This window comes from Zeugodacus cucurbitae, chromosome 5 (assembly GCF_028554725.1).
Source record: "Zeugodacus cucurbitae isolate PBARC_wt_2022May chromosome 5, idZeuCucr1.2, whole genome shotgun sequence".
NCBI classification, from domain to species: Eukaryota; Metazoa; Arthropoda; class Insecta; order Diptera; family Tephritidae; genus Zeugodacus; species Zeugodacus cucurbitae.
The window spans coordinates 36,626,067-36,648,093 of NC_071670.1; the positions used below are offsets into that span (position 1 = coordinate 36,626,067).

General features: G+C 36.6%; 1 protein-coding gene across 4 annotated transcripts in view; it reads right to left on the minus strand.

Annotated features, from left to right (window-relative positions):
- LOC105219154 (neurobeachin) overlaps positions 1-22,027 on the minus strand; it is a 185,866-nt gene that overhangs the window by 31,412 nt on the left and 132,427 nt on the right. For 2 of the 4 annotated variants that reach the window (XM_054231109.1, XM_054231107.1), the window contains exons 14-22: positions 16,075-16,327; positions 15,199-15,341; positions 14,908-15,098; positions 14,166-14,356; positions 10,481-12,949; positions 7,880-8,241; positions 7,416-7,730; positions 6,763-6,870; positions 5,653-5,800 (exon numbers count right to left, since the gene is read on the minus strand). In XM_054231109.1, coding sequence (XP_054087084.1) covers positions 5,653-5,800; positions 6,763-6,870; positions 7,416-7,730; positions 7,880-8,241; positions 10,481-12,949; positions 14,166-14,356; positions 14,908-15,098; positions 15,199-15,341; positions 16,075-16,327 — 4,180 coding nt within the window. Of the gene's footprint in view, positions 1-2,344; positions 3,617-5,652; positions 5,801-6,762; positions 6,871-7,415; positions 7,731-7,879; positions 8,242-10,480; positions 12,950-14,165; positions 14,357-14,907; positions 15,099-15,198; positions 15,342-16,074; positions 16,328-22,027 lie in introns of all 4 variants that reach the window. The other 2 variants (XM_029044828.2, XM_054231108.1) reach the window with 2 other exon arrangements.

Genomic DNA, 22,027 nt, shown 5'->3' on the forward strand with positions numbered 1-22,027 from the left:
AGAACTCCTACATTAGGTACGGGTAATTTTCTGCGAATAATTTTTCTTTTAAATTTTTTATTATCATATACCTAATAATAATAACAGACGTTTATAACCCACAAGTATTTGTAATAATTTGCTAGAAACTTATTTCAATAAAATTAATTAACATTCTCGATACTTGCAACGCATAATAAGAAGAACTCAAGTGAAATATAATAAAATGCGTGAAGAAATTTAATGAACAGTCGTGCATAAAAGTAAATTGACATGCAATGCAATTAGTTCTAGTCTTTTTATTATAAATTTTTATAAATTTTATTGCATTGGTTGCCCAAAAATGCAGCGTTGTTGTGCGCGTAGCTTGTGGATTGTGCGGAAAATAGAAAAATGCAATTGGCTGGTGACGTGACGGTGCCGATGACAATGGAGGCAAGAAGGTAGCTTTTCTCACAAACGCAACGAAGAGAAATCGAAATCAAACGCAAAAAAAGAAAGTGGAAAAACGAAAGCGTAGAGAAACAATAAATGAATTAGATGCAGAAAGTGGTGAAAAAGAAATGCAACAAAACCGAAAAAAATACAGACTGGGCAGAAAATTAATGGCTTTCAACCACCAATTCTAACGGAAAACGATCATTTGGTTGGGAAATCAAGGCGAAAAAACACAAATGGAAAATAGAAATACAGCAAGTGAAAACAAATTAATTTAGAGACTTGGGGCATTTTTAGATTGGCGTTGAAATAAATTGATTAAAATGCCACCACACAAGCCGCAATCGACAACACGAAACAACATTTGATGGAGTGGCAAGTAAACGCTTAACAACGCTATCACGCAAACGAAGAGTACAACAAAACGAAAACAACAACAATAACAATAACAAAAGATAGACCAAAGTAAAACAAATACGAAAACATAGCGAATTTCAACAACAAAATGAAACAGACTATTTGCAACAGCGCACAAAACGAAATGATGAGTAACGGTAAAATACTTGTTCAATGTCAATACAAAATCAATTCAACATACACCAATACACACACTCAACAATGTATATGCGTTTATAAAGTTTTATATAGTAGTATTATGTAGTAGGATTAAACGGCTAGAAAATACTGTCATTCATGAGTAGATGACGCTACAGCTATTCGATTCAATAAGTTACATACTCCTATGTATATATGTATATTTGTGTATAAGTTCTATAAGCGCTGGGGAATATGCTCAGTAACGGTTTTGTTGGCAGTACTATTTAATTTATTTTTGCAATTTTAAAGCTTAAACCTAGAGTACAAGGTTATTAATTTCTCAAAAAAAAAAAAAAAAAATTGAGGTTATGAAATTTTGGGATCTGATGATTTAGAGTCAACTGCTTCCACCATGCAATTAAGATAAAATATAAAATACTTAGACATTGAGTTAAAACTGTTTGCTTTTTAGGATTAAGTCCTAAAGAAATATGCTAGGTCCATTTTTTCTATGACGAGAAAATGTGCTTTGGAGTTAGATTATCTGCAATTTGGTTAGAAACTAACTTAGAATTTCATGTTGAGTGTTATAAGAAGGAAAGGGGATGTCGCACGTAGCGAATTCTGATCTAAAAATTAAATGGATAGAGGCAGTTATGTCAAGATATGTATGATTTTTCCAAACCTGCTTGATCAATTTTTGTGTCAGAATCCATAAGATTATTCTCATAAGCCTAACCCGTCTAATAATCTTCATCTTTTTAGAGTATCTTCTTCTTTTCAGAAATCTATATACGCTGGAAATAGATTTCTAGTAATTAAGTGCGCTGGAGTGTTTCCAAAATTTTATTAGAAATTAATCCAGGGTCTAGGTGGATTGTATACGGCATTTCTTTACACAACACAATAACATGTGGGAGTAAGAAATTACATCATCTATTGGATGATAGTTGTTAGAATGAGGATTGGGCATGTATGAATAATAAACCGGCAGATCTTGATCTAGGGATCTAAGGAATGCGGAAACCGGTATTAGATTTCTTTATATTGACAACTTGAGTTTATGTATATTTTGGTTTCTCTGAAGAACTTTTTCAATATTTATATATATTCGCTATTAATAACTAAGAAACCGAAATGTACTAAGACTTTAACTTTAAGAAGTAGTAGAGAGATAGAAATTAAGTCTAAAATATATTAAAGAATAATCCAAAATATGAATTTGTAACTTAATCGCTTTAAAAACCCGATACTGAGCATTTCACAGCACTCTAAGTTACCAAAAAGATTTAAGTAAAACTAAGATATCAAAAATAATTTTGAAATCGAGTTGCAAGTATTGTAGACACTGCCACTGGGCTATGGAATTGTTTGGTTGATGGGTTAGTACCTGTTCCGATATTGGCGCGTCCATTGTAGCGGTAATTGTTATTCAAACCATTATTCTTGTACGGCATTGTTGCAGCGCCGCTAACAACACCGCTACCTGTGCCAGTTGAAACACTCACACCACCAACGCCAACACTAACACCAATACCAACACCAGCGCCGCCCAATATGTGTCCACCACCACTGCCGGTGCTCACATCGCGCAACGCATTGCCACGCATGCCGTTGTTGTTGCAATTGTTGTTATTGCTTAGTAGAAGGCCATTATTATTGGCGGCCACACCATTCACTGGCCCACCAACACCGGTGGCATGTGCATGTGTGTGATAATCGACGGTGATGCCGTTCGGATGCGCCACACCACTGCCACCACCACCACCACCGTTGCCATTCATCATGGCGCCACTTGGTCGCATATATTGGTGGTAGGCACTGCCATTCATATCGCCTGAATTGCCAACGTAATGTTGCTGATGACTGTTGGCTGGCATTGTGGCATTTTGAGATGCAGTCTTGCTGCCACCAACGCCACCACCACCAACACCGTTCACCATTTGATTACCAATGCCATTCATCATGCCGTAGTGTTGTTGGAATTGTTGTGGTGGCATTTGTTGTTGTTGTTGCTGTTGCTGCTGCTGTTGGTGGTGATAGTGGTGTTTCGGTGCATGCCGCTGGTGCTGGTGTGCGACAGTGTGTGTGTGATGTGCGACATGCTGATGTTGCTGTTGTTGTTGCTGGTGATGACGTGTCACTGCTGCACCGCCAGGCTGTGAGGCCAAGCTCGACAACGACGAAGACGAGGCCGGCTGTGAGGTGGCCGACGATGAGGCTGAGGAACTTGTTGACTGTGTGGCCAACGGCGGTGATATATTGCCAGCGTAATTGCTGCTGCTGTTGCTGCTGCCGCCGCTCATTGCGTGATTGTGTAGCTGTTGTTGTTGTTGTTCACCACCATAGTATGCTGTGTGTTGGTGTTGCTGCTGATGTTGTTGTTGTTGTTGCTGCTGCTGTAATGTAGCATAATGATGGCTGTAATTGTGCTGCTGTGACAGCTGTTGCTGTTGTTGTGGCTGGTGTGGCGGTGATGTCATTTGCTGTTGTTGTTGTTGATAGTAATGTTGATGCGTTGTTTGTGTTTGTTGTTGTTGCTGTTGCATATTCGATGTCGTCGATGCCGCCGTAGGCATGTGATTTTGATGAGAATTGTTGGGCAGGAATTGTGGATAGACGTGGTGCGACCACTGGGGGAAGAGCGGACGACCTGAGGGTTCTAATTACCATGACGCAAGATGTGATGGCAAGGGAGCGGCGAGGATGCGTAATTTAAGTGGCCAACCAAAAAAATTCGACGAAACGTCAAACGGGTATTTTTTTATTTTTCGAAAATATCGTTTCAGAAAATAACGGAGAGTTTTGGGGTAACGGTAATTGAATAACCGACACACGAGGTGGAGAAGAATTTATGATTGATGAGCAGCGAACGATTATTGTAGTTTTCAGTTATAATAATTGTAATGGTAATTTTCAGTAATGATAATTGTAATGATAAAGTTTATGGCAATGTTCACAATCGTAATGGTAATGATTAAGTGACATTTGAGTAATTGTAATGTAATAGCAGTGAGACAAATGTATTGAAATTGACAAAAGTAATGATTATTGTAATTGTGATAGTTGTATAAGATATCGTAATGGGAAATTATTATTCAAATGTAGTTTAAATGTAAATAGAAAACAGTAAATTATGTATTAAAGAAAGTCGAATTGGTTATAAGTAATGTAAATGTAATTATTGTAGTAATGGATGTTAAATTTGGTAGTAATTTAGGTAATGATAGTGAGAATGTCATAGATCATAGTAATGAATATGGTAATGATATAGTAATCGCGGTAGTAATTGCAAAATTATTGGTAATTGTGAGATTATAAGAACGGTTAGAAGTTATTTGACAAAAATTGTTGTTCGTTACACAAAATGCGTATTTTTTGTTCATGTTTAGGTGTAGAGTCATAAAATAAAATACATAAATTTTCGTGAATACAATGACAAACCGACACAATTCACATTATTTGTGAAGCGGACAAACAAATGTGATACACAATGAGAATAATCACGACCACAGTACAATACATATTATGGTTATATATGGTTATATACATATAATGTTTCATACACATTTATTTAAAAAAAACGTGAATTTTACGAATGAATATTCGCAAAATCGTTCAAATGGTCATCACATAATAAATTATTATTTATTTTTTTCGGTATTATTTGAGATGCGGTGGCACATTATTCAAATTAATTTCGAAATAAATCGCATCAAATGTTACATTATCATTATTTGAATGCAACGTTTGTTTTAAAATTACAAAAATCCGAACAAAGCAGCGTGAAATAAAGTACAAAGAAAAAGAGAAAGAGAGAAAAAACATTTGGGATATAACGATTAGCAATACTGGCTGTCAAATATTCGAAACAATATGGAATGCTTGGATGAAATTAAAAAAAAAGGGTAATAAAAGATATCAACAAAAACAAAAACTATTTAAAAAAATAAAAACACATTAAAATTAAACTAATTGTGTATAAAAATATACAAATTCTGGCACGAGCTCTGAGTAATGGAAACATCGATCAGCCTGAGTGGTACAAAAAGGTTTCGGTCAATGCAAGTATAAATTAAAACTGACGACCAATACATTGAAAGAGGGTAACATTTTGTACAAACTTATTAAAAAAAAAATTAAAAATAAAATTAATTAATTAAATAAAACTAAAGTTAACTAAAATATACAACTAAATAAATAATATGTATAAATGTATAAATATATGCTTAAAATCATGATATTTACTAATTTATGTACATAAAATGAAGTGAACTAACTTCAACTTAAAATACGTTCTATAGCTACCCCCTCGAAATAAAATCGTAAATCAGGTTTCGAAATCGTGTGTGTTGTTGCTTTGGATTAGTAGAAAAAAAATAACTACCAACAATTTTTACGTTTTTTTCCTTTTTTGTTTTTGTATTTTGTTTGTTAGTTGGAACAATCGTGTTACGAAAACTTTCAATTCAGCACATTAAATAATGCATTTCGAGTATTTAAAAAATATACTATGTATATAAATGTGATTGAAATTTCGGTGCATTCGTATAAGAAAGAAAACGAACAAAACCAACACAAACTCAAACGAAACGAACTAACCGCAAAGTGGAAGTAAACGAAAATAATGAAATAACTGTAAAAATTAAAGTAGTACTAAGCGGTAATAAAATAAATTAGTTGGCTGGCAACACTTACCGGCTGCTGCACGTTGCATCACGGGCGATTGACGTTGTATTTGCGGTTCCGCTGGTGGTTCGAGTATATCACGGTACTTGGAAACCATTAGCACGGAAATGAAATAGACGATGGCGAGTGAGAGGAACTGTGCTTGCTTGGTTTCCTCCTGCAAGAAATTTTAATATCCAAATATGAAAATTATAAAAATAAAAAAATATGTATATTAAAGTTTTTTTTTTTAATTTTCTTGGTATTCGATGTCGTAATACGATACTTATATCGTAATATTGAATTTATTTTTTACATTCAATTGAATAAGAAATTTATAGCCTTTTCACACGTCCAAATTAATTGATCAATTAAAATTTTTAATTGAGAAATTAGTTTTTGTCCTTCACACAGTCGGCTACTCGACAATCGATAAGCTGTAAGGTAATTAAAATTCAATTAAAAAATAATGCAGATTTTTATTTTGTATAGCAAATCTTAATCAGCCTTTTAATCGAGTAGCGGCTGGTTAATTGATCAACTAGCTCCTGTGTGAAAAGGCTCCTGTGCTAAAGGCTTGGCATTCATAATGTAATATTTAATTGAATTGCTCAAAAAACTTGAAAAGGGTGGCAACTCTTTTTACAAAAATATGATTAATTATAAGCATTCTTAAAACATGTTTAATTGAACTCCTCTTGTAGTAAGTTATATTATCATTTGTGTTTAATAAAAAAAAAACAGATGGCAACCATTCTGTTTCTAATGGCAACACTTTTCAAAAATACTTTCTATGTTTACATCTCACTAGCTTTTCTTCCTTTCGTTGACTGCTTCAATTTGGGGTCATATTTTCGAAATACTTTGTTTCTATCAATATTACTTTTCTCACATAAATTATTCAAGAGCTACTCTGATCTAATTTCTGATTCAAAACCTAATGCGTGTAACTGTAAACTAATTTCAAGTATTTGTAATTGTAATTATTATATAATTCAATTCTAAATTTTAATTATCAATAGTTCTTCAATATAGAGTTTTTAATATCTTCCCTCTTATTGACCCATTTTTCAAATTCCTGTACTTAATCCATTGCATTTTAAAAGTGAAAAAAAAATCCAATTCTCATCACACACTTACCACATCACGATAGATAACCGCACGCAAGCGATTAACATCCATATCCTGCAGCAGCTTCTCAGGATCCTTGACTGGGGATAATTGACCTGTTATTGACTCAACAATATTCTGAAAATAAAAACAAAGCCATCAAATAAAGCGAGAATGACACGAATGAACAATGCCGGGGCAAAATGCCAAACGGCAAGTCATTGAGCAACGGCAGGATATGTGAAGAGCTTAACTGCAGGAGCAGCGCAGTAGCAGAGGCAGCTGCAATAGCATTTGACAGCAGTCATTGACAGGCATTCGCAGCGACGAACACTAAGACACTGGTATAGTATGCGAGTATAAACAGTTATGTGCAGGTTTATGTGTGTGGATGTATGTATGTGCCTGTGTATGTGAGTAAACCACAGCGAAGTGCACCATAAGTGTGCCACTTGAAGGCCATAAACGCAAGACAAGGATTGCAGTGAGACCAACTGCTGGCGTTGAGGACACAGACACACACACCTTTAAGTGTAGTGCCAATCCAAGCTGCCTGCTACCATGCAGTCTCTTCTTCACCCTTCTTGTCGCCTATGTATATAGTGTTGCTGTGGTCTCATTTTACCGTTATTTATGGAATTTTCATTTACGTTTCTCTTAAGTACTAGAATTCCTTGACTCACCTTGGGCGACGCCTGTGCGCCACGTATGAGCGCCTGTAGGTGTGCTGCACCGGGAACATCGCGCGCCATTGCGCCCATGTTGTAGCGGGTGCGCTCCTTACACTCCAGGCAATTGCGCACGGCACATGTGCACACCAGACGCAAACATTGACGCAGTATGCCACCGCTGGACATGTTCTTCTCCGCCTCCAGTTCCCCGAAATTCAACGAAGTGGCAAAGATTAGCACGTCTGCCATATTGACGAGACGCTGCAGAAAGGAGACGGCCACATCGAGCGGCATTCCCTGTGTGGGCTCCAGAACATCCAATTCGGACTGTGGATGGGAAAAGAGAGACATATTTAAGGTTATATTAAATTTTAAACAGTTCCAGAAAGAGTGATTGCAGGAACTCAGAAAATGCAAGCAACTAAAAGAAATGTCACTTCGTGATTTAATTTTTTCTCCTTAACCTCCACACTCACATTGGGCGACGTGGCACTTGCCAAGAGTGGCAGCAGACCGCCACAAGCGATGATCAAATTATCCGCTAACTGCGATATCAAATGCACCGTATTCACCACGAAGATAGCATTCTCGCTTGAATTTACAAAATCCAAAACACTTTTAGTCGAGTGGCTGCGCCACACTTGTATGTCCGTCTCGAGGGAGAAGAGCACATCGGAGAGCAGGCGTTGATGTATGTAGGACCATTTGAATTCCGGTATGCGAAAGGGTGGACGTGTCGGTCCGGGACTGAACATTGGACGTGTTGAGCCAGCTTTTGTACGCTGTTGTTGCTGTTGCTGTGGTTGCTGTTGTTGTTGCTGGTGTGGATGTTTGTTTTCTGTGGGAAGAAATAAGTTAGTAGTTCACATAAAGAGTACTCGCATATAATATGGGAAACAATATTATATGGGGAAACTGAGAGTCAACGGAAGGTGAAAATAGTGAACACCACTTGAAAGTAAAGAAAGCTGGTATCCAGCGTTGTATCATCTAAGAGAGGAGAGATTCAGTCCTTCTATAATTGACAATTGAATTTTCGGAAACTGTGAGTCCACACTGACTGTACGAGATTCGATATGCTGGTTAAGCGAAAATCTGCTACACGAAGGAAATCCAGAACTTCCTGATTTCTGAAGGACATCTGCATTACTTCGTCAGTTTTGTCTTGGTAGGTTCGTTCATTTCTATTCGGACGACCTGAGCTTACAGATCCGATCCAATTCAAAAAGATAACGATAAGTTACAAGGGCAAAATGAAGCCAATGAGAGCGAAACATTCGGCCCTCAAATTCGTTAGCGATATTTAATCTTCATTTCTTCGTTAGTTCTACTAATCCTATTAAAAAAAAGAATACCTGACAGCAATCGAGCTCGGCAATCGATCTTTACCTCTAACAAATCCTATTATAGTTGAGATACCAATTTCTATGGCAGCTCAATTTATTCAGCTCGGTCTTCTGCAATTACTAGCACAAGTCACAAGACTTCTACACTTTTTGCTGCAAATCATTTCTCAATTTTAATATGCCAAACTAAGCTTTTGTCTAATCTCCTTCGTTTCAGCAATACGAATTCGACTTGAGCACCCAATTGCTAAACCCAATGACAGCTGTAATCAAGACAGACACAGATGCAGACCATGCAGTCATGGAAACTACGAAGTCATTCTATGAGTGGAATAAAAAAAAGCAAATGAAATAATAAAGGGTGATTTTTTAAGAGCTTGATAACTTTTTTTAAAAAAAAACGCATAAAATTTGCAAAATCTCATCGGTTCTTTATTTGAAACGTTAGATTGGTTCATGACATTTACTTTTTGAAGATAATTTCATTTAAATGTTGACCGCGGCTGCGTCTTAGGTGGTCCATTCGGAAAGTCCAATTTTGGGCAACTTTTTCGAGCATTTCGGCCGGAATAGCCCGAATTTCTTCGGAAATGTTGTCTTCCAAAGCTGGAATAGTTGCTGGCTTATTTCTGTAGACTTTAGACTTGACGTAGCCCCACAAAAAATAGTCTAAAGGCGTTAAATCGCATGATCTTGGTGGCCAACTTACGGGTCCATTTCTTGAGATGAATTGTTCTCCGAAGTTTTCCCTCAAAATGGCCATAGAATCGCGAGCTGTGTGGCATGTAGCGCCATCTTGTTGAAACCACATGTCAACCAAGTTCAGTTCTTCGATTTTTGGCAACAAAAAGTTTGTTAGCATCGAACGATAGCGATCGCCATTCACCGTAACGTTGCGTCCAACAGCATCTTTGAAAAAATACGGTCCAATGATTCCACCAGCGTACAAACCACACCAAACAGTGCATTTTTCGGGATGCATGGGCAGTTCTTGAACGGCTTCTGGTTGCTCTTCACCCCAAATGCGGCAATTTTGCTTATTTACGTAGCCATTCAACCAGAAATGAGCCTCATCGCTGAACAAAATTTGTCGATAAAAAAGCGGAACACCGAACACTGATTTTGGTAATAAAATTCAATGATTTGCAAGCGTTGCTCGTTAGTAAGTCTATTCATGATGAAATGTCAAAGCATACTGAGCATCTTTCTCTTTGACACCATGTCTGAAATCCCACGTGATCTGTCAAATACTAATGCATGAAAATCCTAACCTCAAAAAAATCACCCGTTAAAAAACTAACACTGACAGCTGCTGCTGTCATCCAACCCCTGACACTTATTTGTCTGCATGAGTGCCGTTAAATCCCAGCTAAGTTTATGTGCGTGCCATTTAATTTTGTGGAAATCATTTACCGCCCTGAATGTCCGTTCGTGCGCTTCAGGCATGAGTGGAGCGCGTGCTAGTGACTCAGATTTTATTACATTGCAATTGGGGCGAGCGTCAAATTGACAGCTAGGATTTATCTAATTTCTAAGCAAGTTGCCAAAGATTTAGTGGCATTCACCCCCAACTCTCTCGCTACTATGCCATTTGATTATCGCTTAGACTTAAATACATTTCTTTTATACCTATTTTTTGTGTACATATACTCTGGACCATTTACTTCATAAAACGTAACTTCAATAGCAGAAAACTAACCTCACAAATGACGGGGGGTGGTTGGCACTTACCAAAATGAGTATTCTCAACTTGTGTGCTGGCAGTCGTGTGTTTTGTCTGCCGTTCATCCACTGGCACCATATCGTCTTGCAATTCTTCTTGTGTGGTTTGTGTTTCCTCTTCGGTTTGCTCGACCAGCTCTTCCACTGCTTCGGCATCCAAAAGCCCAACAGCAGCACCGTCATTCGGCTGGTTCTTTGGCGTGGTTTGTGTAGTGGAGTCGACTTCCTTCACTACTGCAGGTAGTATGACCGCTAATGGTTTCTCCGCTGGCACTTCCATTGTTGCCGGTAATACAAGTGGCTCCACCGTTTCAGCTTTCAACTCATCTGTGGACACTGTAGCTTCCATTATGGGCTCAATCGTTTGCTCTACTGCATTTACAGTTTGCTCTAACAAATCATTCACAACTGTTTGTACAATGTCTGTGACATTTTCCTTTGCGGCTTCTACTTGTGGTTCACCGGCTATATCAATGTGTGTGACTTCCTGTGCCGCCGCTGTTACCTCCGTCTCAGCTTTGTCTAATGCGGTTGTGAGCACATCCTCTACGATTTCTTTGGCCGCCTCAGAGACAGCTTCTTCGCTAACTTCATTCTTTACTTTTTCGACAATCTCATTGTTGTTGGTCTCTTTGCGCGCCTCATCTTCGGCAACACTCGCATCGACCACTTTGTCTATCAATTTATCGACTATGTCCTTTACCATTGTCTCGACAATGATGTTTTCATTGTCCACCGTCGACGATTCGGTTAGTCCGAGTAAGTTTTCTTCGGTCATGGATGCACTCGATACGGTTGTTTCGGGACTAAGTGAGGAGATCTCCTCGGTAGTCTCTACCGTGGTCGAGAGCGAAGAACTCACATCCATTAGTTCGTGTTCGTGCTCTTTCGCAACAACGATTGCCAACTTTGAGGTTTTGTGCTCGTCGTCGCTGGGCTCGGCAGTATTTGTGTTGTTGTTATTTATGGTATTTTCATCGGTTTTGTTATCTTCAGTCTTTTGTTGCGTCTCAATAACGTCAGACGCTTGGGTGAGTAAATCCGTTACGGCATTGTTTGCATTTTCGTTGGTCTCACTGTTCGCATTTGTCTCATTAATATCGGTTGTGTTGTTATTGTTGACTTGTGTTGTAGTTTTGAGCTCATCAGCATTGTTGTTCAGCAAATTCTTTGTGTTCAACAAAGACACATTGTCCTCAGCACTCTGCTGTGTTGTTGTGTGGCTTTGTTCTGTGGACGGTTCTTTTGTCGCTTGCTTCTTCTCATTCTTGAGCACACCTTGTACTACCTCATTGACAGCTAATTCAATCTCCTCATCCTTCAAGACGGAGGAGGCTTCTTGCATTTCATCGGCTACTATTTTGCAGTCTTGTAACGCCTTTTCGGAGTTCTGTAGCACTTGTTGTACGAGCTCGTCATCGGCAGTTACACCGGCCGCCATTTTGGCGGTGGCCAACTCGATTTCTTCGAGATCCTCTGCCTTGAGGTTAAGTGTTTGTGACAATGCTTCTTGACCGCCGCTAGTGGTTGACTTCGCAGGTGTACTGCTAGCGCTGGCGCCCGTCGACGAACTGGAAGCGCTGCCGTTGCAAGTCACCGCAACTGCCGGCGACTCAACTATACTGGTGACTATCACTTCCGATTTAATGTGTTCATTGTAAACATCGGATATGTTGGAAATTTTCGATTTGGTCAAGTCTTCGCTTGGCACTGTCTCTTTCGTCAAATCTTCATCGGCCTCCTTTTCGTCCGACGTGCAGACACAGTTCGCGGGCTCATTAACATCGGCTGTTGCGTTCAACTCCTGTGTTGTGGACTCAATATCTTCGCTCTCATCTACTTCCTCTTCCACGGGTGGCACATCTTCAAGGGAACCCACCGATTCCTCATCTTTAACTGGCACCTCTTGTATTGTAGCCGCTGGCAGCGCGGCGTGTCGTTGCTGCTGCTGATGCATATGCGTATGCTCCAGTTGCTGTTGTTGTTGGTGTTGATGATGCTGATGATGTTGCTGCTGTTGTTGCTCTTCACGCTCCCAACCGCTGATCGTGCTGATGGGACGCGCTTGTCGCAACGCCGGATCCGTTATGTTGTCTGTGCGTTGTCGTTCATAGTGTTCGTACATTTGCGCGAACTGCAGTTTGAATTCTTCGTAGGAGACCTTCGAGTGCACAATGGCCAGTGTGTCAACCCACACACGCCAACCACCGTACTCATGCTTGATCGCATGATGCAACAACATACGGAAAAGTGAGTATACCATATCGGAGATTTTCTGCTCTTCAGTATTCTTCGGATGTATGTAGGCCATTGCTATGAGCCATTCCTGCCACACGGACATCTGTAGCACGGTGCGTCGGTTTTCGCGATTGCTATTACACAGCAAGGTCATGTCGGAGAGGAAGAGCTTCTTGACCTCGATCAAGGATTCGGTTTGTTTGGATTGTCGTATGAGCGTGGCGACGACCTTAAGCATCACTGAAAATAGGGAGAGAGATAAGAATGAGAGTTATTGATTGTAGAAAGTTCTGAAAGCACAATACTTTAAGCCTGATATGGATTACAACATCAATGAACAGAGTGAGTTGTCAATCAACTAATCCTCTATAGGTCCTTGAATATTTCTCATGGTTACGCATTTAATTCCATTGAATTCCATGTACATCCCTCAAAATTTCATATAAGTAAGTGGAACCATGCTCATATTTCTGAACAGTCTAGTACCTCATAAATTCTCGGACATTTCTTAGATCACAGCAGGGCCAAGGTATCAGCGGTTCCAAATAGCTTAAATGCCTTCCCATCAACCTATCAACTATCGCTGTTCTCTTACATACTGTCCAGCTCTTACTCTTATCCTCCCGCAACTTTCTTCAGCCACCACATTTTTAATCTAGCTAAAATGTTCACCGATTTATTGCAGCTTAACTGTAATAATATCCCTCTTAATTTTCATTTATGCGCATATGTACCCATACGAGCATAATTCCGTCCTTCTGTCCTTCATATCCTGCACGAAACATTCATTTCGCTAATCCCAAATAGAGGTTTTAGTGCACTTTTTATACTTATGTGGGTATTATACAATGGTACACATGTGTTGCTAGTAATTTTGTACATATATATGGTTGAAATTCCCTGTAGGAAAAAATGGTAGGCAACGGATTGAAGTTTCGCAATAATAGTAGACGTCGAACAAAATCTACTGAGAGGATCGCTAAATATCTGTTAGACTTCCTACAGTAAGGTATTAATGTTCTAATATTCTTTCGCACAGTAGCGTCACCTGTGAATTCTCAATGGTATTTCGAATATTCAATATTTGAAACTGTTATTCGAGCGGTTATAAAAATCCCGAAGTACTTGAAAAATATGTAACAAATCGGGATATACTCTATATAGGTTAGTATTTGTCCCACATGAAGGCCTTAAAAGATAATGTTTCGTGTCTTGTTTTATAAACTTTTATTTTTTAGTCTTGGTGTAGAATCCATTCATCATTTCACGCAAAAATCGCCATCCAATCAGTCGAAAACTTGCTATTTATACTCAGATATTTTTGAAGATATGTGGAAGGAGAATGAGGTACACAAAATTAGTTAATTTTCCTACAGGGTACTATCCAAATACCATGCCCTATTATATACTTAACATTATATACATGTATATATAACATGCAATTTCATATACTCACTTGGATTCTCCAAACGATAGTGACTCTCCGGCTCTGGATGTCTGGTATATAGTATTTGTTGTGATATATGTTCGGTCATAATTTCGTAGAGGACATTATACGTGGGCAGGGAGAGCGATTCCTCGTAGAGTAATAAACGTTCCGCTAATAGTGTGTATAAGTTGTGCGGCGACATAACGTCATATTTTCGTCTATTAGTGGCAGCAGCAATAGCAGCAGATGGCCAATGTTAGTTGCAGCAGACGGCGAAATGAAGACAAAGTTTGTTGGCGCAGCGGGTTGAGAAAAACAATTGTGGAAAGAAAGAATGCGAAAAAGTATAAGCTTGAGAAGGTAAATAAATCATTTAATAAATTGCATTGCAATGTCATATTTTATATGCCAACATAGCCAGATGGCTGGTTGAGAATGCGAAGCGAAGAGTTAGTTATTGTTACAGTATAGTACGTATATTAGGAGTGTCCTTTTTAATTTTTTTTAATCAAACTTATTTTTTTGTAAAATTTTTCTTATGGAAAAAATTATTTAAATCAAATGCGCTATAAAATCGTAGTAAAATTTTTTTATAATAATTATTATTTTTTATACATAATTAAAATTTTATTTCTTTATAATTCTATACAAAATTACTACAATTTTTTATAAAAAAAAAATTATTATTTTATTTGGAAAAAATTACATATTCATAATTTAGAACACCCCTAACGCGACAATATGGCGTTCCTTACGCGCTCGTACTTACTTGTGTGTGCTGCGTGATAAAAAGAATCCAAGCAATTTCAATGCTTGTAAGCGTATCAATTGACTTTCAGCAGCCAATAATTTGAAAATGCTACGAACGCCATGTTTCACATCGAAAGCAGGTACCATGGAGCTGGGATGCTCGGACATGAGCGAAATTAACATTTGCAGAACGTCATGAAGATTCTCATCCTGCGTAAATTGAAGAGAAGAAAGAAACATTTAAAATACAATTAAATTTAACTTTTTGTTGTAAATTGTAGAATTTGTGGTCCTTCGAGGTCCAACCTACCTCATGCATGGTCGTCAAATAATTCAAAATGCTTTGCAATTCATCCTCTTTGACGCCATTGCCAATCATAATCAATTGTTTCAAAAACAATAAAATATAAGCGCGTATCGCTAGAATATCCTTTTGTGCTGGACGTGGACCATCTGTTGAAGAAAATATGAAAAGAAGAAAAGAAAATATAAAAAATATAAAATTTGTGCTAAAATTGAATAATTGTGGAAGAAACTTGGTCTCCCCAAGATTTTTCTACGGGGGGTTGTCGAGATTTTAAACATCGAATCTTAAAAAAAGATATTCTTCTATTGAATTTTCTATTGTCGAAAGCTCATTTCAGCAAGATGAGGTTTTAAAACTTCCCTCCTTCTCAACTTAAGAAATTTCAGTAATACATTTAAAAATAGTCACATCATCACTCTTCATTATTAATGTTAGGAGTCCAAGGAAAACAGATATGTTTTATTCGAGACCCGGTTGTTAAATGTTAACTTTCATTTCAAATTTACATATCTAATAAATTTGTGTTTAAAGAGAACTTGCGGGCATTTAGGGTCATATTAATTATAGTAAGGGATGAACACCGAAAGTGATTGCTGACGCATGACTATTGACAAAAATTTGACACCAAATATGAATGTTTCCCTGACTCGTGACCAATGAAAAATGACTAACTTAATCTTGAGAAAGATTCAATATACTCCGCACAAAATATATTTAGATTCTTCAAGATTCTTTTGAGATTGGACTTGTGACTATTGACTACTGACAAATATTTGACAGCGGAATTCTCGCAATAGCTTGGATGGAATTTTCTTTGTTTTAATCTACTTTACTCAACTAATGTTTCCAAAATAATACTATATTCCTTTTCACACTCACCCAATCCCTTTGGTATGATGCCACTCTTTGCACGCGGATTCACAACCCAATAGTAGTACTTCAGTGTGTGCACTGTCTGCAGTACGGTGCTAACACGTCGCACATTGCTGTAGATTTGCGTATCGCTGAGGAATTCCGTTGCCAGATAGGAGTACAGGCGCGCCTGTACATTGGCTGGCGTGTAGATCCACAGCGCCGGATTGAAGAGCACATGATCGAGCAGCTGCCACGTCAGAAATGAGAAACAGAACAACTGCAACACAGCGAGAGAACGCAAATTACAATACTGTTAGACGCAGTTACAACAACTCATTTAAAGCGCAATATTAAAAACACTCAAACAGTGTACGCTCCAAACAATACAAATACATTTTTAATATAATAATTTTATGATTATAATTTATATTTATACAAAAGTTTTTTTTTTTTTGAAAATTGAGTTATACATACATGTAAAGGGTGTTTGATTTGGTTTGGTTGTTGTTTATATTATTATTTTTGATGCACAAAACAACGAACGAACGCAACGACATTACGAGTAGGTAGTATATTCAAGTATTTTTTATTTATTTTTGTACATATTGGTTGGGATATGAAAAATCGCAAGGCAGGGTAACGCAACGCAAACAGCATTCCAGAACATTTTTTAAGTTTTCAATTTATAATATATCGCATGCAGCAAACAGCATTCAGAAATGAAAATTCGTTTTTTTTTATTAAATATGAAAAAGAAAAAAAATAATAAAATATTTATGTAAATACAATCGTTTGATGTATGCTTATTGTTACAATGTTTACTAAATTATGGTTCATTAAGCTAAAATCGTATATAATGAAGGAATGTTAGATAAAAATTATGAGCGGTCTACATATTTTATAAAAAATACTTATATGTATATACGATGTGTGTTTATAGTACAATTATGTATTCGAGAAATAATATATTTTCGAGATATTTTTTCTTCAACTATAGTAAAATAATCATAAATAAGATATTGACCTATTTAAGTATGAGTATTTACAAAAAATGTAGTAATAGTAAGGCACATAATAAAACTTCAGAATTCCATGCTTAACTGTACTTGACGATTCACCCAATTTTCACTTTAATTAAGCATTGAATTAATTGATTCTGATTCCTCTAATGATTCACTCAATTTAGAGGCTTGTACAACATAATCAATTCAAATAAATATATCTAATAGTGCAGCTTTATCTCTTATCCCACTTGTTAATAATCATAGATATATTTTTAGGCGTTTTTACACAGCCAAATTAATTGATCAATCAAAAATTTTATTGAGAAACTATTTTTGCCTTTTGCACTGCCGGCTCGATAACCGATTAGCTGTTATACATTTTTGTTTTTGCTTTTCATAAGAAGGTGGCAAGTTTCATCAGCTGATGAATGTTTTTTAGCAGCGACATTACCGTAGCTTTTTTTAAAAAAAATCAGCCAATCGCAGACAAAGAATGTATATCGTGAGTTTTTGTCGCAGAGTTGCATTTGATTTTCAAGTCGATTAAAACTCAATTAAATAGTAATGTAGATTGTCATTTTGTATGGTAAATCGATTTTAATAAGCGTTTTAATCTAGCAGAGGCCGGTTAATTAGCTCCTGTTTAAAAACGCTATTAGTCATTTATCCGCTAATTCAGTGTCCATGCTCAATTAAATCAACTAGCTGGGACAATTAAGATCTCAATTGAGTTAATTTTGAAGTTGTTTTAGTATAAAACAATTATGAAATTAATTAATTATTAATTATGAAATTTTCTTATAATTACCGATTATTTTGGACTATCGTCCTTGACTTACTCATTAATTTCTTCGTTATCGTATCGTATCGTATCGTCAATTAAATTCAATGTGGGCAATTAAATAGTTTTTAAAACTTAATGAGTTAAATTAAGAAAGGTTAAAGTATAAATCGATGTTATCGATGTTATTTTAACTAACCAATTAGTATATAGTTTGGATATGGTATAAAATATATATTGTTGAATATATCGTATATTTTTGACTAATTGAACGAACTTGTAACCAATATGATAATTAATTAAGCATTGAATACTGTATTATTTTACTTGTATGTTTTATATAGTTATCAAGGTCTTATGTAGATTGACAACTACTTGTATAGATTTTCTTTATTATGTAGTAAAATATATTGATACATAATATTACGGAATAAGAATGCATTCAAAATAAAAAAGAATACTGAAATACTTTAACAACTACTACAAGTATATTACCACAGGTCTAATAGTGTAATCCTGAAATAGTTGAATTCTGTTTTATTTTTTTTAGTCAAGAACAATTTATTCATTCGGAACAAAACTAATAAAAAATTGTGTCTCTCCAAGGTATTGATTATAAACATAATGTCTGTCATTGTTGATCATTCATTCAGAATATCACCGTTGTTAAAATCTGAATACAGTAAGCGAAGGCCAAATAATCCCGAGTTGCCAAGTATCTTAGTAAGTTATTTCAATCATTTGTTATGTAAATGATGAAGATTACTAAAAAAAGTTTTGATATCCCGTTACGTAGACGAAAACTAGGGCAAATGAACCGATTTGGGATAAAAAATCGAAAATAGGATAATGAAGTGGAATTTAGTACTCGAATCAGCACCTGCAGGCCTCCAGAATGACATTTCTTACCTAGAAGAGCTGATATGAAGCCGAAACACTTTTTTTTCGGTTTAAAATGTTTAAAGCTACATTTACAACTAAATACTCGCTGACAAAGAAGTCTGGCTATATCGTAGTAAGTTCAATATTCTAGTAAAACACGGTTAATAGCGATGACAAAAGCTTTTTGAAAATAGTTAATATTCTAAAAAAATGTCAAAACCCGCCCACACCATATTATAAATTGAGTGAAATACTCCTACACACACAAAAATATTGTTTGTATATCTATTTATGTATGTATATGTTTACTATATGTAAGTCCATTTATAAATTGCAAAATTCTGTATTTCTTGCAATTTTTCGAATATCAAAATTCATTACTTTGCGCTTGGAGCTGCAACCACACAGTCATGTGTCGTAAGGCTGCAGGGTATTCAGATATCCTTCACAATTTACCAATATATGAAAAATATTGCTGGCAGTCATGAGAATATTGTGTAAAATGTGCAATTTTTTTTGCGAATACCATTGTTGCTGTTATTGTATGCTTAATTGTGTCTACTGGCAGTGATTGCTGTCGACAGTCATTAAACATTTATGTGTGTGTGTGTGTGTGAATTATACTTTTTTGTTGCATTTTCGAAAATGAAACATAAATTTTAAGAGGAAAATGCATAAATCCGAATTCAGAATTCATGAGCGAAATGCAGAGCGGAACATTTTCAAGTACAGCTGTATATATATAATGTGTGTGTGTGTAAAAACATGAAATTGCAAATATAGCTGTTTGTATGTACATTTGTTGTAAATTTCTGTGTGTGTGTGAGTGCCTATAATGGGCAGCAGCGGATAAATTTCGAATGAACTGCAATGGTCAATGGATTGTGAGAGCACACGAAGCGAGAAAAGTTTTGCAATTAAAAACGCGTTAAGCGTTGAACAACCAAAATATATCTATATACCTACACACATACATATGTATATACTTATATATGTAGATATGTATACCGACCAATACCCCCTTGGAAAAGTAATAACAAAACAATGAAATGAAAATAAACTGAAAACAAGCGCGCGAAGATATAGTAATAAGAGGCAAATCTGCAAGTGAACACCAACAACAACAACAACAAATTGCTACCAATGTTGCGATAATACAGCACTTTGCTTGCCGCTTTCGCATGCCGCGCCACCAAAAGCTGAATTATGTTGACACAAATGAAATTTATGAAACTTCGCCAGCGAGTAAAATGCGCCAACGAAGCGTACACAGAGTCTCAGTGGCGCACGAGTTACCGTGCCGGCGTGTTGCACTCACGCTGCAAGGCGTCGAAGCGAGCGAGTTGCACTGAATATTACGCTGTTTTTCCCATAATTACTAACCGACATAATGCTGAAGAAGAAGAAGATGAAGCAGGAGTAGAAAAAGAAAATAAAGAGCGCCATAAAAACAGAAATAAGAATTTATAAAATAATGAGCAGAAAGCTCATACAACAATATCTCCGTCTGTTCGTTTATGCCGCGGGTTAACAATGATGCGGCATGACAATGTCGTCCTTTGCAACATTGTCGATATTAACGTCAAAGTCAGCAGATAACTCATTAAACGACCGACAGTTGCCATGCGCCGTTGCAGAGTTGTAGCAGAGGTGGGTAGTGTGTAAGAAGTTAAGCGATTGCATTGAAAAATTATCACTATAATTACTACGGACATCGGTCGCGCTCGTCGGAGTCGCCTGCTTGCTGCAAGGACACCGTGATTACGCGCACATAAATGAGGGATAAATGTGCGGCGAAAATAATTATTGGTTTGCATAATTTGTTGCATGGTTGATTGGAGAGGACTACATGATTCACGAAAGGGTTGGAGAAAAACGAGTGTAGATTACTCATTACAACAACGAAAAGTTTAATTTTGTTTTCGAATGAAAAATAAAATCTTCAATCAAATCTTTCAGATTCGGAAATATAAATTTTTTGAGTCTCTAATGTTGCGAATTAAATCCAAAATATTGAACATCCAAAAAGTTGTAGCAAGTTGAGAATACCTAGATCAGAATAGTAAAAACACAACATTGACACCTTGAAAATGATTAAACAATCCAGAATTGATCTTAATTTTGGCTTGAAGCACAGACCATAGTAAATGTTGTCTTCTATTCGTCCATATGTGTCTCAGTTCATTTCAGAAATTGTTCGAAACATTATCTCAGATTCTCACACGGAGACCACACCTCTAAGATCTGAACGAGGTTATAATTGGGTACAGCCCACTTGGGTTACAGAGCACTATCTGTAACTTTTACTGTGAACTATTTTTATCCAACAACTTTCGGGCATGAACTTGAACCAAGTGATGAATTTAAACAGAAGAAATATATTATTTCAAATTTAAAGGTGTTAAAAAACTGATTTCAGATAAATATTATAAATTTTGGTAATGATTAAATAGTGTAGAATATGCATAGTTTTATAAATGAAGTACGAGAGAAATAATCGAATTGTTTATGATAAATTGAAGGTTAAGCTGGTATGTATATTTTCTTGAGGGATCTTCAACATTTTTTCTAACTTAGCTGAATTTCCTTTGAATTTATTGAAGTTATTATCAGCAGACACTGTTAGTATTCCTGGAACTGAGAGTAAAACTCAACCTAGACTTTGAGATTCCATCCTTTGTCTAGAAACAGATTACGAACTATAGCTCAGTTAACGACAAAAAACGGGAGAACATATAAATTTATATATTACAGACTACGATAAGGAATCAATACATTATACGAGTATCCAGAAAGGTGTTGAAATTTTTGTTTTAATAAGGACGACTGTAATATATGTATCTGGCTCCGTTGGTAGGTAACTCCGATATAATTTATGTTTACATTTATAATGGTAAAAATGTGTACATTCAGTATAGTAAATTCTCTCGTGTTGTGGAAAGTCATATTTAACTTCATTCTTCACTTTAAACAAAAATATTGAAGTTACTTCCTTCCTTACAACACAGATATCCTCTCTCTCTCCAACTCTACAACGACATAAATATGAGTTTATATTTTTAAAGCAATGCACATCAATGTGAGCAGCAGATTTTTGGTTTTAAAAAGCTTTCACTTGTAAGCTCGCACTTGCATTTATGTACTCGCATTATGTACTCAGCCATTAGCGGCGGCATTAACGGTGCCCAACGGCAAAGGACAATGCGGCAAGCGCACACGTGCCGCCAGCAGAGTCGAGAGCGGGATATGACGGATTCACGTGCTGCTGCGCAAATATTAAAACATATACATCCATAAAATTGTGTGTGTG